Source organism: Malus sylvestris, chromosome 13 (assembly GCF_916048215.2).
Source record: "Malus sylvestris chromosome 13, drMalSylv7.2, whole genome shotgun sequence".
NCBI lineage: Eukaryota > Viridiplantae > Streptophyta > Magnoliopsida > Rosales > Rosaceae > Malus > Malus sylvestris.
Window position 1 is genome coordinate 20150436 of NC_062272.1, and position 22454 is coordinate 20172889.

Consider the following 22454-nt stretch of genomic DNA (forward strand, 5'->3'; position numbering starts at 1 on the left):
GTCGATCTTTCCCTTCCATGTGCCAATGTCTACTTGTACATTGCGCGCAACTCCAACAATGGGGGTGGCAGCGGAATTTACCGTCTTCACGCTACCAGGCTCCTTTGTGACTCGGAGGCCAAGCCTTGTGGCTTCCTCCGACGTCATGAAGTTGTGGGTTGCTCCCGTGTCCACCAACACATGCATTGTCTTGTCACCAGTCTTGACGTCGACGAACAATGATCCTCCCCCAACTTGAGCCTTAGGTTGTGGGAGGGTTGTCTGGATGGCATTCAGTAGACGGATGCATCCCATCCTTGCATCGTTACTCTCCTCAGCCTTGTCCTCCATAAAAGCCATGGCCTTAAGGGCCTTCTTTTGTGGGCAATCTCGCATCATGTGAAGGCCGTCGCATAGGTAACAAGTGGGTTGCCAAGACTTACCCTTGCTTTTGTCATGCTTATCGGCTTTCTTCTCCTTCGGTTTGCTTGTCTCGGCCTTGTCCTTCGGCTTATGTTCTCCTCCACTTCTCTAATGGTTACCCTTCTTCCCCGTGGACTTGGAATCACCTTGGTGGCTTGATTTAAACTCAATCAAGGATTCGGCGGCGGCAATGGCATCAGACAATGTTTGCACGTGTCTCCTTTGTAGTTCGAGTTTTGCCCAATTTTGCAGTCCACTCATGAAGTACATGAGCTTGTCTTCCTCTAACATGTTGGGCACCTCGAATAACAAGCTCACGAAGGCGTTGACATAGTCTTTGACGCTCCCCGTTTGCTTGAGCCACCTTAGTTTCTCCTTGGCTTCGTACTTGGCATTTTGAGGATAGAAGTGCAACATAAGATCTTTCTTAAATTCATCCCAAGTGGTGAGGGAGAACGTACCTTGCTCAATCTCCATGCTCCGACGACGCCACCACATAAGGGCATTGTCAGCTAAGAACATGGTTGCCGTTGAGATTTTGGACTCGTCATCTTCAAGCTTTAAGTACTTGAAGTATTGCTCCACGTTCCACACGAATGTGTCGAGCTCCTTTGCTTCCCTCTTCCCATTATAGGATTTGGGTTTAAAGGAGTCGATTACCTTGGAGTCCAACGCCTTGATTTCCCTCGGCCCTTGCACGAATTGCTTCACGACTGCTTCTTTACAAAACGCCACATCTCCCTTAAGTTCCCTTGTGTCCTTTATCTCTTCTTGAAACGCCACAAACCTTGCCTCTATCTTGTGTCCTTTATCTCTTCTTGTGTCCTGTATCTTGTCTGCCATGGTGTTGAGAGCGCCAAGGAGCTCATCTCGTAGCCCTTCCACCAAGCCACGCAGTTCATCCTTACCATTGTCCACCATGGTTTGGATTTCCTCCTTGTCGACAACATCCTCATCAAGTCAAGTATCGAACTCGAGTATGGTTCGTTCCAGCTTCTCGAGTCGCTCTTCCATGGTCCCCATCGATGCTTGCAAGTCCTTTAACTTTGGCTTACTCTTAGCAACGTCTTGGACCTCGGCAGTACGCTCCCTTAGCTCGGAGACTCCGGACACCATCTCTCCACTTGCCATATCCTACTTTCCTTCAAGTGATTCACGAACTAGGCTCTGATACCAGCTGTCACGGGATGACTCTTTAAGCCTTCCGCCCGTGCGGCACTTAGACTTGAATACCTCGATGAACAAGCTAAGTAAGCCTTCGAAGCCTCGCTTCCCCGGATCGAATCACAAAGAAAGCTAAGATAGCTTGGAGAATGCTAAAATCACTTAGAAGATGGGAGAAAGGAAGCTTTGTATTGAAACTTAAGAGAACTTTACAATTGCTTACAATTCTTGGATGCCTTGGCCAAATGGCCTTGCCTCCTATTTATAGGCCTAAGTTACCTCCTCAATGGAGGGTTCTAGAATTCCCTACGTACATCCAAAAATATCTAGCATAGTTCTAGATACAACTTGCCTAATCTAGATTGTTCTAGGTGAGGCTTAAATTTGTACACTTGTGTGGAATGTTCCGGAATGCCCTAGATTATCTTGAACGCTCCGCCATGTTCTTGATTTTTTCGGGATGTTCCAGAAGCTTCCATGAAGACAAGGCTTTATGGGCTTAGATATATGATGTCTTGGGCGATTTCTTTGTTTTTAACATATGGCCCGTGACACTAGGAAGTCCCCTACTCCCCTACACTAGTGTGCATTGTAGCTTCCTAGGAAGTCCCCTACTCCCATACACTACCAGTGAGTACTTGAAAAAGGCAAGTCGTAATGGTCTTATGACGTGTCTGCCTGCGTGTTTTATAATTCTTACTGTTCTAGGTTTTTCATACATAGGATAGGAAGCCCGGGAGAAGCGGGTTTGAACCCTGACTTGAATGTGGTTGCTCACTACCACTGCAGTTACGACCATATATGCACGCTATTTGTTTAATGTTTAACTGTATTAGGGTTCATACTTGGTTTTTCTTAATATTTTGGCGGCAGCACGTAAAACCCAGGAAACTGATACAGTTATAGAAAATGTTAACTCAATTTCGGAAAAATATTTGCTTATTTAAAAGTCCTCATCGTAAAAATGATTCAATTGTCTATTTAACTAAGAAAAGGGAATGTCCCACTGATGTCATGCCAAGAAAAGTATATATATGAAGTAGAAACTGATGCAATTTCTGGACAATATATTTAGTATTTTCCTTTTTTTTTTTCATAACAAAACAAGGTATCTGACTTGATAAAAAAAAATAAAAAATCGATAGAGGTAGTACAAGATCATAAAAGAATAAAAGATATATTTTCTACTTGTTTGATCAAGAAGAGGTAGCACACGCAAGAGCATTTGGCACGCGAGTAATGGTGGGCTTCACGTTAGAACATTGAGAGGTAAGAGGGCCTTTATTTCCGTTGTAGGTGAGATCGATGTCAGCCAATTCCACATTCTCACACGGTATGCCACCGCTGCATACAATCTGGACTGCAAGGGGAGTTGCAGATGAGCCCTTAATGTTTTTAAAGCTGACATTGCTGATCTTAACTTTTGATGGAACGTTCTGTTTACACTGGTTCCACGGGCAGTACTGTTGGTCTATGAGGACAGGATTGCTGACATTGACCATGATAATATCTTCAAAATGCATATCTGATGCAATACCATCCGAAGGAGAAGCAGGCCATGTCTTGATTCTCACACCGTTGGATGTATTAGTCAAGGTGCAGTTCTTAACTCTGATTCCAACCACAGGTTCTTCATTCGGATACCTTCCAAGACTTCCAACGCTTATGCCATGGCCTGGTCCACAAGTAACCCTAGTTACGGTGATTTCTTTGTTTCCATCGCCAATGGAAACACAGTCATCCCCAGTTCCAATGTGTGCATCAGTAATGTTGATTCCAGTTGAACGCCCGATATGGATTCCATCTGTATTTATGCTCTCCCTCGGTGCCGTGACATTGACACGTTGGAATGTGACATTGTGGCACCCCAAAACGTTGACGTGGAAATTCTTGCTGTCGAGGGAAGTTATGTCCTGAATTGTGGAATTGGTAACGAAGTTGAACCTCATATTGATGGCAATAGATTTGCAATCTTTGTTTTTGTTGCAGTCATTTTTCTTCCAAGCAAGTGCTCCTTGGCCGTCAAAAGTTCCACCACCTGATACGGTAAGCTTGTTGACGTGGTCAAAACCAACCCAAGTATCCGGTCTGGTAAGTTTGCCGCCGTCTGTTGGAGCTGTTAATTTCCCTTTTACTTGAATCTCAATAGGAGCCTTGCAAGGACCTTTGAAACTTGCTTCTGTTAACATGTACGTCCCACTCGGAACAACAACCTTACTCGGTGCCGGTGATGCACACGCATCAATCCAAGCCTTTGCTAAAGCGTGCGTGATATCAGAGCCGGGCTTTGCACCATATGTCGCACTCGTGACATCAAACACACCTAGCTCAGCTTGAGTTTTAGATGCTGACAATAAGAACAAGAACGCTGCCAGGATATTCAATTTCCGAGCCATCTTGATTTTTCACTTGGTTATTTTCTTTTTGATTAATGGAAGAATGATGAAACAACATTTGGATTTCAGGTGAATTTATAGTCCTACCTGAAGGGTCAACACCATCAAAATGACCAACCAAACTGGCTATTTTTATATATGTCCTTAGGCAGTTGAATTGTAGCTCAACTTCTATCCTATAATTAGTAAACTGTTTAGCGCATCACCAACAAAGCGCAGATGTCCAACGGAAGACAGCTTTATGCTGCATAGATTCCTTAAAAAGCATCAATGCCAACATGATTTAGGAAGTACCCATTCCCTTACAACATTGATGACCTATTTGATCCCCTTTTTCGTAACTGAAAATGTCCTGCAGCGTCAACATTTCATATTTTTTGAGTTTTAGCTGAATAATTACCAGTCTTGCCAAATGATGAGTTGAGTATCGAAACTATAATGCACGAGTCCTTGGTAGAGTTGAGAATATCTATATGGAAATTAGAGACCTTGTTCAGAATCCCAATAAAACCTGATTCAACTCACCTATTTAATTCATCCACTGAACTATAGTTCTTTTGCAAGATAGCATTTTTTTACTGCCTTTTTTGTCACCTCGGTTATTTCCTTGTAGTCAACTAACAGTCTGAATCTACATGAACTCGGTTAAAGCAATGACCAGCTACATTCAGTAATACAAGAAAGGTGAACTGACTTCAACTATTTTTTCGCCTCGTAATCCTTTAAGCAAAAGATGTCATCACCGCATATATTTTGTGATAGAAAAATGGAATAGGATATATTCCTTCAGTAAAACTATGACGTTTGATGTAAAAAAACAGTCCCAAAATCCAAAAGAGGCGTAGAGATTGATTAACCCAAGCATTGCCAATTAGAACTACAAGGAACCCAACAGATTGATTGAACTCTTATATTGTCGTGCGTATCAAGAAACTTAGCCGTGAACCAAGCTACTGTTATTGGTCAATATTGGTTCGTCTGTACCACTTGAGCATAAAAGAACTTAAAGTTGTTTCCCATGGATGAAAATAATTTAACTATAAATTAATACAAAGCGAGACCAAAACAGTCATAAGCGCTTCTGGACTTGAGTTGCTGATATCTGAAGAATTTCGTGTTGTAGACTCGTGATCAGTGCTAGCTTTTTGTTTTTCAATGTTAGATTATAACATTTCTGCATATAAAAATATTCTAATGATCTATTGTATTTCATTCCTTATTATTTGTTACTTCTTAATATTTTCTTGTTTTTGTTTAACGGTTTAATCCACTGTATTGAAAAATCTACATTAGAGTTGTGGAACTGGCTTTGAAGAACATTTTCCATTGCGCCAGAAGTTGTCAATTACGTGTGCTACAGTTATAGTGGTGTGCATTGTTGCATCCTAGGAAGTCCCCTACTCCCCTACACTACCAGTGAGTACTTGAAAAAGTCAAGTCGTAATGGGCTTATGATGTGTCAGTGTCTGCGTGTATTGAAACTGATTTGTATGGATGGGTTGTATGTATGAGTTGTCATCCTCACTTTAGCTAAGTCATAGGCTAAAGTCACTTTCCATAGCTTGTCATTCACCAGTCACTTTCCATAGCTTGTCATTCACCTTACATCAACCTTTCCAAGTTGCTTGTAAAAGCTTCTTTACTTGTAATTTGGTTTTTACTTTTCCACTTGTAAGGGCAGATTTTAGGGATTGCGTTCGTGTAGTTATCCTACAATCTATTGTATCTTTCTTTTGGCTCTCTATAAGAGTGGCCTTCACTCTCTTGTAATCTTCATAATGAAATATACAACAAATATTGAAACCAAAACTCAACATGGTATCAGAGCAGGAACCAAAAGGTCCTGACTCAGTTCATTTTTTTTACTTCTTCATTTGCTCATCATCGATAGAGATGGTAGAAGAAAATGTGTCTAGTGCCGACAGTGCTCGGTGCTACTGAACGAGTTCAACTACCTTCCTTGGTCAAGAGCTGTGTCACTTGCTCTAGGAGGAAGATCGAAGCTAAGGTTTATCAATGGAAGCTCTGAGCCCCCAGAATCCACTTCACCAACTTACGATGCATGGCATGCTACTGATCAGCTGGTCATGTCCTGGTTACTTAACTCCATGGAGCCAAAACTGTCTGAGCTGTTCAGCTACTCAGAGTCTTCCCTTCTCCTATGGGAGTCTATCAAAGACATGTATGGCAGCCAAAACAACTCAGTTCGCATCTTTCAACTGAAGAAGAGTGTGGCTCGTTTAAAGCAAGGTGATCACTCATTTGTTCAACACCTTGGAAGTATGAAATCCATGTGGAATAAACTCGATATGTATCGTCCACACACGACCGATTCCGATGTGCTACTGAAGAGGGCTGATGAAGACAAGGTGTTTCAACTCTTAGCAAGCTTGGGAACAGAGTATGAAGACCTGCGTAGTCACTTGTTAATGACTCAAGAGCTGCCCTCCTTTACCAGTGTGTGTCATGCAGTCCAGAGAGAGGAAACTCGACGAAGAGTGATGAACGTTGAGCCCAAATCCAACTCTGAAGCTAGGGTTTTCACGACAAATCACAAAGCAACTGGTGATAGGGTGCTTGGCAAGAAAGCAGACTGGAAATGTTCTTATTGCAACATGAAGGGACATTTGAGAGAAAAATGTTGGATTCTTCATCCGGAGTTAAAGCCTAAGTTTAATAGGGAAGGCAAGATGATCAAAGATGGGAAGGGTGGAGTCACTCCAAAAACATTTCATTCAGCTTGTTTCTCAACTGATGGGATGGCCAATTTCTCAACAAATCATGTGTCCTTGATCAACTAGTTTGCTGTTTTTCTTCAAAAGAAGCACGGAAGCACTGAACCTGATGAAATGACACCTGAAAACCCTACTGCAATGCTAGGGAAATTTGCTGGATTCTTGGCTGACTCGGAGAACACATCGAAAGGCAATATTCCAGGTATTATCAGTGCCATTTCCACTGCTCTTAATGCAAATGTTACACATGATTTTTGGATTATTGACTCTGGTGCCACTAATCATATAACTAATAAACCCTCTAGTCTCCACGATTTTCAGAGAACTATTGATCCAATTTTTGTATCTGTTGCAAATGGGAAAGGGGAACCTATTCTAGGGAAAGGAAATATTAGATTGCTAAGTGAGCATACTGATTCCACTGCTCTCTATGTACATTCTTTTCCTTTTCAGCTTTTGTCAATAGGAAAAATCACAAAAACCTTAGACTGTTTTGCCATATTTTCCCTCACAATGTTGTGTTTCAGGACCGAGTTACTCAGAAGAAGATTGGTGAAGGGTTCTTCTTGAATGGACTCTACTATCTCTCAAATGAGTCTAATTTTGTCAAAAAGCTCAGTGTCAACTTAAGTCAAGTTCAGGAACACCAACTCTGGCATCAACGCCTTGCCCCTCCCTCAGAACATGTGATGACCAAGTTGTTTCCCTTTTTTTGTAAAAACACACTGGAGTGTAAAACTTGTCAAATGTCACAAGCCACTAGACTTCTTTTTGTTTCCTCTAATTCTAGAACTAGTAAACTTTTTGAACTTGTTCACTCTGATATTTGGGGTCCTTCTCGTGTAGAATCCTTTGATGGGTATAGATATTATGTTACATTTATTGATGACTATTCTAGAGTAACCTGGTTGTATCTTTTAAAACTTAAAAGTGATTTGTTTGATGCTTTTAAGGACTTTCATAACCTAATCACCAATCAATTTTCATCTAAGTTATATATGTTAAGATCAGATAATGGTACCCAGTACACTTCCAATAACATGAGTAATTACTTGAGCAATCATGGCATTTTGCATCAAACTAGCTGTGTTGGTACACCACAACAAAATGGTGTGGTAGAGAGAAAGAATCGAGACTTATTGGAGAAGACTCGATCACTTATGATCCAAATGAATGTTCCTAAGAAATTTTGGACTCAAGCCCTACTCACTGCCACGTACATCATTAATAGACTGCCAACTCAGGCGTTGAATACTAAATCTCCTTTTGAAGTCATGAAGGGCAGACATATAAACTTGTCTCACCTCAAGACCTTTGGTTGTACTTGTTATGTGCACATTCAAGCTCTCCATCATGACAAACTCGATCCTCGAGCTGTCAAATGTATGTTTATGGGATACGCCAGTTCTCAAAAGGGTTACAAAGTGTACAACCCTAACACGGGGAAGCTGGCAGTATCTAGAGATGTGCGATTTGATGAATATTCACCTTATTTCCACAAAGGGTTGGAGACTGATGCTAATATGGAAGATCTTATGGACCTATTTCCACTACCTATTCCAGCAGAAATTCATGAAGTCATTCCTGCTCATATCAACACTGATAATTCTCAACTCACTGAGAGTGTAATTGATGCAGTGCCAAGCTCCTCTGGACCATCAGAAGTTCAACCAAATCAACAAGCTATAAGTGCACTAAAAAGAAATCCTACACGAGATAGACATCCACCAGTGAGGTTACAAGAGTATGTTACTTACACTGCAAGGCATCCTATCTCTGCAGCCATTTCTTATCACAGATTCTCATTTTCTCATATTTCTTTCCTTAACAAATTGTCCCACACTTTCGAACCAAGGAATTTTCATGAAGCCACATGCATGCCTGAGTGGCAAGATGTTATGACTAAAGAGCTTTAACTCTGAATGACAACCTGACATGGAGTGTGGTGGATCTTCCAAATGGCAAGAAAGTCGTGCGAAATAGGTGGATACATAAGACCAAATTCAACTCCAATGGAAGCATTGAAAGAGACAAGGCACAGTTAGTAACTCAAGGCTTTACTCAAACCTATGGCATTGACTATAAGGAGACCTTTGCTCCTGTTGCCAAAATGAACACAGTGAGGGTATTGTTGTCTGTGGCAGTCAATAATGCATGGCTCTTATTCCAAATGGATGTGAAGAATGCATTTCTTCATGGGGATCTTGAAGAAGAAGTGTACATGAAGTTGTCTCCTGGTCATCCAAGAGAAAATGAGCCCAACAAGGTCTGCAGACTTCACAAAGCCATATATGGTCTCAAACAGTCTCCTCGAGCTTGGTATTCGAAGCTTAGTTCAGTCCTTGAAGCTGCAGGGCTCAAAATGAGTCATGCTGACTCTTCTTTGTTTGTTCGAAGTGGTATTGCTGGCAAATTGGTTATGCTTAAATATGTTGACGACCTAATTATTACAGGTGACAATATAAGTGAAATCAAGACGCTTAAGCAGTCACTTCACCAAAAATTTGCCATTAAAGACTTGGGGCCCTTGAAATACTTTCTTGGAATTGAGGTGGCTACCTCTTCAAAGGGATTGTTCTTGAATCAAAGAAAGTATGTTCTCGATCTTCTAGATGAAGCTAACATGATGGAATGTAAACCATCTCGGACACCCCTAGTTAGCAAAATTCAGTGGCATGAAAAAGGTGAACCTCTCTCAGACCCTAGTGTTTATCAGCGAATGGTTGGGAAACTTATTTATCTCACCATTACTAGGCCTGATATATCATATTCAGTTAGCCTAGCCAGTTAGTTCATGCACTCTCCTACTCTAGTTCACTGGGAAATCGTCAAAAGAATACTTCGATATCTCAAGGGCTCAGTAGGAAGGGGGATAATTATGAAGAACAATGGATTAAATCTTATCTTGGCCTACACAGATGCTGACTGGGCTGGAAATGCCCTTGATCGAAAATCCACAACAAGTTTTTGCACATTTGTTGGAGGGAACCTTGTCACTTGGAAGAGCAAGAAACAAACTGTTATTGCTCGATCTAGTGCCGAAGTTGAGTATAGGGCTATGGCAACAACAGCCTGTGAACTCATATGGTTGAAAGGTTTTCTTTCCGAGCTCGGATTCACAAGCATGGCACCTATGTCCTTGTATTGTGATAACCAAGCTGCCATGCATATTGCCTCCAATCCAGTATTCCATGAAAGGACCAAACATATTGATGTTGACTGCCATTATATTCGTGCTCAAGTTCAATCCAAGGTGATAGACACCGTGTTAACACACGCAGCCACAATTAACTTGCTGATTTATTCACAAAAGCACTAGACTCTACTCAGTTTCAGCGTTTGTTGTGCAAGCTTGGATCAATCAATCCCCTTGATCCAGCAATCCCCTTGATCCAGCTTGAGGGGGTGTATTGAAACCGGTTTGTATGGATAGGTTGTATGTATGAGTTGTCATCCTCACTTTAGCTAAGTCATAGGCTAAAGTCACTTTCCATAGCTTGTCATTCACCAGTCACTTTCCATAGCTTGTCATTCACCTTACATCAACCTTTCTTAGTTGCTTGTAAAAGCTTCTTTACTTGTAATTTGGTTTTTGATCAGAACTCTTATCTTTTGGGGAATTCTCAGATTTCGTGGATTTTAGTATCGGCAGTGGAGCTTCTCTTCTTAACATTGTTAATCCTGCATTTGATTATGTGCCACCGGAGCTAGTCAGCCTTTTTGTTACTGAAATGTAAGACCATTTTTTCCCATCACTACAACTACAAGCTTTCTGGTCAACACACAATTGGCTTTACATTCTATCTGGACGTTTAGTTTGCTTTAGTTGCCTTTGTTTTTTTTTTTTTTTCCAGAAATAGTATTACTAAACATGCTCTTGCGTGTTCACCATTGGACAATTTCAGTTGCCCCATCATAGCTGGTTGAAATAAAGTGTCCAGCTATGATGGATGGCGAGCTAAAAAATATTGCTTATTTCAACGAATTGCTTACCCCTTTCACAGTTCAAATTTATGTGCTCTGCACCTTTTGTTTTTCTCTGACCTATAAGATAAATTCATCTTACTTGTGGTGTTTTCAAGATTCTTGTGTACGTTCTCATTGTTCTATAGGCTCATTTCAGATTTTTACTGTGCTGATGATTTGCCTCGACAACAAAAACCGGCTTCTTGAATTGAATTCTCTAATTCCATGCAGTCGAGATATATTTCCTTTTTATTATGTATGTTCGAGATACTAGTATTCTTTTCGGCATTCTGATTTTGTCTTACATTGTATTTCATCCCCTATTATTAGTTCTTGATATTTTTCTTGTTTCTTTTGTTTAACGATTTAATCCACATTAGAGTAGTGGAACTTGCTTTGAAGATCATTTTTTATTGCGCCAAAAGTTGTCCACTACGCGTGCTGGAGATATATTTGTGTGCAATGTTGCTTCCTAGGAAGTCCCCTACTCCCCTACACTAGTGTGCACTGTAGCTTCCTAGGAAGTCCCCTACTCCCCTACACTACCAGTGAGTACTTGAAAAAGGCAAGTCGTAATGGTCTTATGACGTGTCTGCCTGCGTGTTTTATAATTCTTACTGCTCTAGGTTTTTCATACATAGGATAGGAAGCCAGGGAGAAGCGGGTTTGAACCCTGACTTGAATGTGGGTTGCTCACTACCACTGAAGTTACGACCATATATGCACGCTATTTGTTTAATGTTTAACTGTATTAGGGTTCTTACTTGGTTTTTCTTAATATTTTGGCGGCAGCACGTAAAACCCAGGAAACTGATACAGTTATAGAAAATGTTAACTCAATTTCGGAAAAATATTTGCTTATTTAACAGTCCTCATCGTAAAAATGATTCAATTGTCTATTTAACTAAGAAAGGGGAATGTCCCACTGATGTCATGCCAAGCAAAGTATATATATGAAGTAGAAACTGATGCAATTTCAGGACAATATATTTAGTATTTTCCTTTTTTTTTTCATAACAAAACAAGGTATCTGACTTGATAAAAAAAAAAATCGATAGAGGTAGTACAAGATCATAAAAGAATAAAAGATATATTTTCTACTTGTTTGATCAAGAAGAGGTAGCACACGCAAGAGCATTTGGCACGCGAGTAATGGTGGGCTTCACGTTAGAACATTGAGAGGTAAGAGGGCCTTTATTTCCGTTGTAGGTGAGATCAATATCAGCCAATTCCACATTCTCACACGGTATGCCACCGCTGCATACAATCTGGACTGCAAGGGGAGTTGCAGATGAGCCCTTAATGTTTTTAAAGCTGACATTGCTGATCTTAACTTTTGATGGAACGTTCTGTTTACACTGGTTCCACGGGCAGTACTGTTGGTCTATGAGGACAGGATTGCTGACATTGACCATGATAATATCTTCAAAATGCATATCTGATGCAATACCATCCGAAGGAGAAGCAGGCCATGTCTTGATTCTCACACCGTTGGATGTATTAGTCAAGGTGCAGTTCTTAACTCTGATTCCAACCACAGGTTCTTCATTCAGATACCTTCCAAGACTTCCAACGCTTATGCCATGGCCTGGTCCACAAGTAACCCTAGTTACGGTGATTTCTTTGTTTCCATCGCCAATGGAAACACAGTCATCCCCAGTTCCAATGTGTGCATCAGTAATGTTGATTCCAGTTGAACGCCCGATATGGATTCCATCTGTATTTATGCTCTCCCCCGGTGCCGTGACATTGACACGTTGGAATGTGACATTGTGGCACCCCAAAACGTTGACGTGGAAATTCTTGCTGTCGAGGGAAGTTATGTCCTGAATTGTGGAATTGGTAACGAAGTTGAACCTCATATTGATGGCAATAGATTTGCAATCTTTGTTTTTGTTGCAGTCATTTTTCTTCCAAGCAAGTGCTCCTTGGCCGTCAAAAGTTCCACCACCTGATACGGTAAGCTTGTTGACGTGGTCAAAACCAACCCAAGTATCCGGTCTGGTAAGTTTGCCGCCGTCTGTTGGAGCTGTTAATTTCCCTTTTACTTGAATCTCAATAGGAGCCTTGCAAGGACCTTTGAAACTTGCTTCTGTTAACATGTACGTCCCACTCGGAACAACAACCTTACTCGGTGCCGGTGATGCACACGCATCAATCCAAGCCTTTGCTAAAGCGTGCGTGATATCAGAGCCGGGCTTTGCACCATATGTCGCACTCGTGACATCAAACACACCTAGCTCAGCTTGAGTTTTAGATGCTGACAATAAGAACAAGAACGCTGCCAGGATATTCAATTTCCGAGCCATCTTGATTTTTCACTTGGTTATTTTCTTTTTGATTAATGGAAGAATGATGAAACAACATTTGGATTTCAGGTGAATTTATAGTCCTACCTGAAGGGTCAACACCATCAAAATGACCAACCAAACTGGCTATTTTTATATATGTCCTTAGGCAGTTGAATTGTAGCTCAACTTCTATCCTATAATTAGTAAACTGTTTAGCGCATCACCAACAAAGCGCAGATGTCCAACGGAAGACAGCTTTATGCTGCATAGATTCCTTAAAAAGCATCAATGCCAACATGATTTAGGAAGTACCCATTCCCTTACAACATTGATGACCTATTTGATCCCCTTTTTCGTAACTGAAAATGTCCTGCAGCGTCAACATTTCATATTTTTTGAGTTTTAGCTGAATAATTACCAGTCTTGCCAAATGATGAGTTGAGTATCGAAACTATAATGCACGAGTCCTTGGTAGAGTTGAGAATATCTATATGGAAATTAGAGACCTTGTTCAGAATCCCAATAAAACCTGATTCAACTCACCTATTTAATTCATCCACTGAACTATAGTTCTTTTGCAAGATAGCATTTTTTTACTGCCTTTTTTGTCACCTCGGTTATTTCCTTGTAGTCAACTAACAGTCTGAATCTACATGAACTCGGTTAAAGCAATGACCAGCTACATTCAGTAATACAAGAAAGGTGAACTGACTTCAACTATTTTTTCGCCTCGTAATCCTTTAAGCAAAAGATGTCATCACCGCATATATTTTGTGATAGAAAAATGGAATAGGATATATTCCTTCAGTAAAACTATGACGTTTGATGTAAAAAAACTGTCCCAAAATCCAAAAGAGGCGTAGAGATTGATTAACCCAAGCATTGCCAATTAGAACTACAAGGAACCCAACAGATTGATTGAACTCTTATATTGTCGTGCGTATCAAGAAACTTAGCCGTGAACCAAGCTACTGTTATTGGTCAATATTGGTTCGTCTGTACCACTTGAGCATAAAAGAACTTAAAGTTGTTTCCCATGGATGAAAATAATTTAACTATAAATTAATACAAAGCGAGACCAAAACAGTCATAAGCGCTTCTGGACTTGAGTTGCTGATATCTGAAGAATTTCGTGTTGTAGACTCGTGATCAGTGCTAGCTTTTTGTTTTTCAATGTTAGATTATAACATTTCTGCATATAAAAATATTCTAATGATCTATTGTATTTCATTCCTTATTATTTGTTACTTCTTAATATTTTCTTGTTTTTGTTTAACGGTTTAATCCACTGTATTGAAAAATCTACATTAGAGTTGTGGAACTTGCTTTAAAGAACATTTTCCATTGCGCCAGAAGTTGTCAATTACGTGTGCTACAGTTATAGTGGTGTGCATTGTTGCATCCTAGGAAGTCCCCTACTCCCCTACACTACCAGTGAGTACTTGAAAAAGTCAAGTCGTAATGGGCTTATGATGTGTCAGTGTCTGCGTGTATTGAAACTGATTTGTATGGATGGGTTGTATGTATGAGTTGTCATCCTCACTTTAGCTAAGTCATAGGCTAAAGTCACTTTCCATAGCTTGTCATTCACCAGTCACTTTCCATAGCTTGTCATTCACCTTACATCAACCTTTCCAAGTTGCTTGTAAAAGCTTCTTTACTTGTAATTTGGTTTTTACTTTTCCACTTGTAAGGGCAGATTTTAGGGATTGTGTTTGTGTAGTTATCCTACAATCTATTGTATCTTTCTTTTGGCTCTCTGAAGAAGAGTGTGGCTAGTTTAAAGCAAGGTGATCACTCCTTTGTTCAACACCTTGGAAGTATGAAATCCATGAGGAATGAACTCGATATGTATCGTCCACACACGACTGATTCCGCTATGCTACTGAAGAGGGCTGATGAAGACAAGGTGTTACAACTCTTAGCAACCTTGGGAGCGGAGTATGAAGACCTGCGTAGTCACTTGTTAATGACTCAAAAGCTGCCCTCCTTTACCAGTGTGTTTCATGCAGTCCAGAGAGAGGAAACTCGACGAAGAGTGATGAACGTTGAGCCCAAATCCAACTCTGAAGCTAGGGTTTTCACGACAAATCACAAAGCAACTGGTGATAGGATGGCCAATTTCTCAACAAATCACAAAGCAACTGGTGAAAGCAGACTGGAAATGTTCTTATTGCAACATGAAGGGACATTTGAGAAAAATGTTGGATTCTTCATCCGGAGTTAAAGCCTAAGTTTAATAGGGAAGGCAAGATGATCAAAGATGGGAAGGGTGGAGTCACTCCAAAAACATTTCATTCAGCTTGTTTCTCAATTGATAGGATGGCCAATTTCTCAACAAATCATGTGTTCTTGATCAACTAGTTTGCTGTTTTTCTTCAAAAGAAGCACGGAAGCACTGAACCTGATTAAATGACACCTAAAAACCCTACTGCAATGCTAGGGAAATTTGCTGGATTCTTGGCTGACTCGGAGAACACATCGAAAGGAAATATTCCAGGTATTATCAGTGCCATTTCCACTGCTCTTAATGCAAATGTTACACATGATTTTTGGATTATTGACTCTGGTGCCACTAATCATATAACTAATAAACCCTCTATTCTCCACGATTTTCAAAGAACTATTGATCCAATTTTTGTATCTGTTGCAAATGGGAAAGGAGAACCTATTCTAGGGAAAGGAAAGATTAGATTGCTAAGTGAGCATACTGATTCCACTGCTCTCTATGTACCTTATTTTCCTTTTCAGCTTTTGTCAATAGGAAAAATCACAAAAACCTTAGACTGTTTTGCCATATTTTCCCCTCACGAAGTTGTGTTTCAGGACCGAGTTACTCAGAAGAAGATTGGTGAAGGGTTCTTCTTGAATGGACTCTACTATCTCTCAAATGAGTCTAATTTTGTCAAAAAGCTCAGTGTCAACTTAAGTCAAGTTCAGGAACACCAACTCTGGCATCAACGCCTTGCCCCTCCCTCAGAACATGTGATGACCAAGTTGTTTCCCTTTTTTTGTAAAAACACACTGGAGTGTAAAACTTGTCAAATGTCAAAAGCCACTAGACTTCTTTTTGTTTCCTCTAATTCTAGAACTAGTAAACTTTTTGAACTTGTTCACTCTGATATTTGGGGTCCTTCTCGTGTAGAATCCTTTGATGGGTATAGATATTATGTTACATTTATTGATGACTACTCTAGAGTAACCTGGTTGTATCTTTTAAAACTTAAAAGTGATTTGTTTGATGCTTTTAAGGACTTTCATAACCTAATCACCAATCAATTTTCATCTAAGTTATATATGTTAAGATCAGATAATGGTACCCAGTACACTTCCAATAACATGAGTAATTACTTGAGCAATCATGGCATTTTGCATCAAACTAGCTGTGTTGGTACACCACAACAAAATGGTGTGGCAGAGAGAAAGAATCGAGACTTATTGGAGAAGACTCGATCACTTATGATCCAAATGAATGTTCCTAAGAAATTTTGGTCTCAAGCCCTACTCACTGCCACGTACATCATTAATAGACTGCCAACTCGGGTGTTGAATACTAAATCTCCTTTTGAAGTCATGAAGGGCAGGCATATAAACTTGTCTCACCTCAAGACCTTTGGTTGTACTTGTTATGTGCACATTCAAGCTCTCCATCGTGAAAAACTCGATCCTCGAGCTGTCAAATGTCTGTTTATGGGATACGCCAGTTCTCAAAAGGGTTACAAAGTGTACAACCCTAACACGGGGAAGCTGGCAGTATCTAGAGATGTGCGATTTGATGAATATTCACCTTATTTCCACAAAGGGTTGGAGACTGATGCTAATATGGAAGATCTTATGGACCTATTTCCACTACCTATTCCAGCAGAAATTCATGAAGTCACTCCTGCTCATATCAACATTGATAATTCTCAACTCACTGAGAGTGTAATTGATGCAGTGCCATGCTCCTCTGGACCATCAGAAGCTCAACCAAATCAGCAAGCTATAAATGCACCAAAAAGAAATCCTACACGAGATAGACATCCACCAGTGAGGTTATAAGAGTATGTTACTTACACTGCAAGGCATCCTATCTCTGCAACCATTTCTTATCACAGATTCTCATTTTCTCATACTTCTTTCCTTAACAAATTGTCCCACACTTTCGAACCAAGGAATTTTCATGAAGCCACATGCATGCCTGAGTGGCAAGATGTTATGACTAAAGAGCTTTAACTCTGAATGACAACCAGACATGGAGTGTGGTGGATCTTCCAAATGGCAAGAAAGTCGTGCGAAATAGGTGGATACATAAGACCAAATTCAACTCCAATGGAAGCATTGAAAGACACAAGGCACGGTTAGTAACTCAAGGCTTTACTCAAACCTATGGCATTGACTATAAGGAGACCTTTGCTCCTGTTGCCAAAATGAACACAGTGAGGGTATTGTTGTCTGTGGCAGTCAATAATGCATGGCTCTTATTCCAAACGGATGTGAAGAATGCATTTCTTCATGGGGATCTTGAAGAAGAAGTGTACATGAAGGTTCCTCCTGGTCATCCAAGAGAAAATGAACCCAACAAGGTCTGCAGACTTCACAAAGCCATATATGGTCTCAAACAGTCTCCTCGAGCTTGGTATTCGAAGCTTAGTTCAGTCCTTGAAGCTGCAGGGTTCAAAAAGAGTCATGCTGACTCTTCTTTGTTTGTTCGAAGTGGTATTGCTGGCAAATTGGTTATGCTTATATATGTTGACGACCTAATTATTACAGGTGACAATATAAGTGAAATCAAGACGCTTAAGCAGTCACTTCACCAAAAATTTGCCATTAAAGACTTGGGGCTCTTGAAATACTTCTTGGAATTGAGGTGGCTACCTCTTCAAAGGGATTGTTCTTGAATCAAAGAAAGTATGTTCTCGATCTTCTAGATGAAGCTAACATGATGGAATGTAAACCATCTCGGACACCCCTAGCTAGCAAAATTCAGTGGCATGAAAAAGGTGAACCTCTCTCAGACCCTAGTGTTTATCAGCGAATGGTTGGGAAACTTATTTATCTCACCATTACTAGGCCTGATATATCATATTCAGTTAGCCTAGCCAGTTAGTTCATGCACTCTCCTACTCTAGTTCACTGGGAAATCGTCAAAAGAATACTTCGATATCTCAAGGGCTCAGTAGGAAGGGGGATAATTATGAAGAACAATGCATCAAATCACATCTTGGCCTACACAGATGCTGACTGGGCTGGAAATGCCCTTGATCGAATATCCACAACAAGTTTTTGCACATTTGTTGGAGGGAACCTTGTCACTTGGAAGAGCAAGAAACAAACTGTTATTGCTCGATCTAGTGCCGAAGTTGAGTATAGGGCTATGGCAACAACAGCCTGTGAACTCATATGGTTGAAAGGTCTTCTTTCCGAGCTCGGATTCACAAGCATGGCACCTATGTCCTTGTATTGTGATAACCAAGCTGCCATGCATATTGCCTCCAATCCAGTATTCCATGAAAGGACCAAACATATTGAAGTTGACTACCATTATATTCGTGCTCAAGTTCAATCCAAGGTGATAGACACCGTGTTAATACACGCAGCCACAATTAAAATCACTAGACTCTACTCAGTTTCAGCGTTTGTTGTGCAAGCTTGGATTAATCAATCCCTTTGATCCAGCTTGAGGGTGTGTATTGAAACCGGTTTGTATGGATGGGTTGTATGTATGAGTTGTCATCCTCACTTTAGCTAAGTCATAGGCTATAGTCACTTTCCATAGCTTGTCATTCACCAGTCGCTTTCCATAACTTGTCATTCACTTTACATCAACCTTTCTTAGTTGCTTGTGAAAGCTTCTTTACTTGTAATTTGGTTTTTACTTTTTCACTTGTTAGGGCAGATTTTAGGGATTGTGTTTGTGTAGTTATCCTACAATCTATTGTAGCTTTCTTTTGGCTCTCTATAAGAGTGGCCTTCACTCTCTTGTAATCTTCATAATGAAATATACAACAAATATTGAAACCAAAACTCAACAGCGTGTTTTACAATTCTTACTGTTCTGGGTTTTTCATACATAGGATAGGAAGCGAAGGAGGAGCGGGGTTGAACTCTGCCTTGAATGTGGGTTGCTCACTACCACTCAAGTTACGACCATATATGCACACTATTTGATTAATATTTAACTGTATTTGGGTTCTTGGTTTCTTTTAATATTTTGGCAGCAGCACGTAAAACTGAGGAAACTGATACAGTTATAGGAAATGTCTAACTCAATTTTGGAAAAAATAACTTCTTATTTAAAAGCCCTCATCGTAAAAATGATTCAATTGTCTATTTAATTGAGAAAAGGGAATGTCCCACTGATGTCATGCCAAGAAAAGTATATATATGGAGTAGAAGCTGATGCCATTTCACGGCAATATATTTAGTATTTTTTTTTTCGCATAACAAAACCAGGTATCTGACCGGAGGAGAAAAAAAAAACAGATCGATAGAGGTAGTACAGGATCATAAAGGAATATATTTTCTACTTGTTTCATCACGAAGAGGTAGCACATGCAAGAGCATTTGGCACGCGAGTAATGGTGGGCTTCACGTTAGAACATTGAGAGGTAGGAGGACCTTTATTTTCGTTGTAGGTGAGATCGATGTTAGCCAATTCCACATTATCACACGGTATGCCACGACTGCATACAATCTGAACTGCGAGGGGAGTTGCAGATGAGCCCTTAATGTTTTTAAAGCTAACGTTGTTGATCTTAACTTTCAATGGAATACACTGTTTCCACGGGAGTACTGTTGGTCTATGAGGAAAGAATTGTTAACATTGACCATGATAATATCTTCAAGATGCATATCTGTTGCAATACCATCCGAAGGAGAAGCAGACCATGTCTTGATTCTCACACCGTTGGATGTATTAGTCAAGGTGCGGTTTGTAACTCTGTTTCCAACCACAGGTTCTTCATTCGAATACCTTCCAAGACTTCCAATGCTTATGCCATGGCCTGGTCCACAAGTAACCCTAGTTATGGTGCTTTCTTTGTTTCCATTGCCAATCGAAACACAGTCTTCTCCAGTTCCAGTGTGTGCATCAGTAATGTTGATTCCAGTTGAACGCTAGATATGGATTCCATCCGTATTTATGCTTTATCCAGGTGCCGTGACATTGACACGTTGGAATGTGACATTGTGGCACCCCAAAATGTTGACGTGGAAATTCTTGATGTCGAGGGAAGTTATGTCCTGAATTGTGGAATTGGTAACGAAGTTGAACCTCATATTAATGGCGATAGATTTGCAATCTTTGTTTTCGTTGCAGTCATTTTTCTTCCAAGCAAGTGCTCCTTGGCCGTCAAAAGTTCCACCACGTGATACAGTGAGCTTGTTGACGTGCTCAAAACCAACCCAAGTGTCCGGTCTGGTAAGTTTGTCGCCATCTACTGGAGCTGTTAATTTCCCTTGTACTTGAATCTCAATAGAGCCTTGCAAGGACCTTTAAAACTTGCTTCTGTTAACATGTACGTTCCGCTCGGAACAACAACCTTACTCGGCGCCGGTGATGCACACGCATCAGTCCAAGCCTTTGCTAAAGCCTGCGTGATATCAGAGTCAGACTTTGCACCATATGTCGCAATTGTGACATCAACCACCACCGGCTCAGCTTGAGTTTTAGCTGCTGACAGTAAGAACAAAAACGCTGCCAGAAAATTCAATTTCCAAGCCATCTTAATTTTTCACTTGATTATGTTCGTTTTGTTTGAACGTTGATGAAACTCCATTTGGATTTTGGTTCAATTTATAGTCCTACCTGAAGGCGCAACAGAAAATATGTAACTAATTACTAACTAGTTTTAAGCCTGTCCTTAAGAAGATGCATTTTAGTTCTACTTTCTATATTATAATTAGAAATCTGTTTAACATGAGATTATTAATCACTAGTAACGTACCTGTCCACCCTATGACATCAAATATTCCTTGAAAAGTAGTATTGATGCCAACAAGATTTCTTATCGCATTTTCCAACCTGTTCAACCCAATTTTTCATCGCTGATGGGATTGTTTCGGTTGTGAAGAAATCATTCCCCATTTCACTATTAGATTGAAAAATTATTTGCAATTGTTAAAAATACTAATAGCTTCATGTCTATCCTTTTTTACATGGAAGTTGGAAAAGTCTTGGTTATTAGAAAGCAAGAATTGGATACTACAGGATTTGTGTGAAGCCGGCCTAGTTAACACCGAATCAAATTCAATGAAAAACGTGATGCATGCATGATTTCAACCATGTTAAGATTTCATTCAAAGGACAAGCGCCCGTAAATTAACCATCTACACAGTCCAACATGTTTTTGGTTTATACAAAAGGCCTCGATGCTACTAGTATTAGCGCCTCCCAAAATTGGAGCCTCAAAATTTTGTTGAAAGCAGCAGATAAGCTGCATCAGAAAATGGAAGAACAATGATAACTAAAATGCAGCATCACAGCAGCAAAAGAAGCCAACTTAACAAAATATATGACAAGCATCTGTTTGTCTTTGGTTTCTTAGGAGTTAGGACAGCTCTCGTTTCCAAAGAAATAACGATTTTTTGGCTCGACTACTGTTTTTTCCAAATGTTCCGTACAGAAATCTGCGGACCTAAGTCCGTGACAGATTAGAGAATGAAAAATTGTCATCAATAATCTTTTGACTTGGTATCTTTAATTCTGGAAATTATCTCATAGCATTTGGCATGACCACACCAGCACCATAATACCAGATTCTAGCATAACTTATCAATAATTATTAAATACACATGCTATTCTTATGATTTGTCCATCTGTGTGTTATTATTTGTTTATTTATTCAATTTATACAAAAGGAATCCAAAGAACCCAACAATTTACCCCAAGAACATTAGTTCTTTCTCTTCTTAGATCAAGGGAGGAAGCATCACGGAGGATGTAGCGCAAGTAAGAGCCCTGGTCAGGCCAGAAATTGTTGGCTTGACGTTTGAATATTGAGAGGTAAGAGTTCCTTTGGCTCCACTGTAGGTGAGAACAACGTCAGCCAACTCCACATTCTCACATGGTGAGCCACTGCTGCACACAATCTTTAGTGAAAGTGCAGTTGCAGATGAGCCCTTAATGTTCTTGAAGATGACATCGTTGATCTTAACTTCTGACGGAGGCAAATTGTCACACTTCTTATACGGGCAGTAAAGTTGGTCTATGACAATAGGGTTGTTGAATGGTAATCTTGTCTTGGACCAAGACATACGATCCAGCCCATGACAACACAAGCACAACACTCGTGAATGAGTGAGAGAATTCTAGAAAAAATTTGGTCTGTGATCATGCATGCATACTAAAATATGCTAGATAGTTCTAGCAGCAAGTTGGCTTGTTTGCAATTAGAATATACTAAACTATGTATTGAATTTGTGGCTGGGAGTAGACAGCCATGGCACCGACTTAACAATGTCGGTATTGTAGCTGAAAAATCTAGCAATATTATGTAGAAAGAACTAGAAAGCAGCAT

The 22454-nt window shown here is 40.1% G+C and overlaps 3 protein-coding genes and 1 pseudogene across 4 annotated transcripts in view; all 4 read right to left on the reverse strand.

Annotated features, from left to right (window-relative positions):
- The window catches only part of LOC126597059 (exopolygalacturonase-like), a 63584-nt gene that overhangs the window by 40134 nt on the left and 996 nt on the right, over positions 1–22454 (reverse strand). The gene's annotated exons all lie outside the window — the stretch shown is intronic.
- On the reverse strand, positions 2717–3987 carry LOC126597056 (exopolygalacturonase-like). The gene has a single exon (XM_050263817.1). It carries the CDS (start codon positions 3960–3962, stop codon positions 2763–2765), a length of 1200 nt encoding a protein of 399 aa, XP_050119774.1. The 5' UTR covers positions 3963–3987; the 3' UTR covers positions 2717–2762.
- Positions 11638–12997, reverse strand: LOC126597055 (exopolygalacturonase-like). The gene has a single exon (XM_050263816.1). The coding sequence runs from the start codon at positions 12970–12972 to the stop codon at positions 11773–11775; it is 1200 nt and encodes a 399-aa protein (XP_050119773.1). The 5' UTR covers positions 12973–12997; the 3' UTR covers positions 11638–11772.
- LOC126597057 (exopolygalacturonase-like) lies at positions 19472–20660 on the reverse strand (annotated as a pseudogene).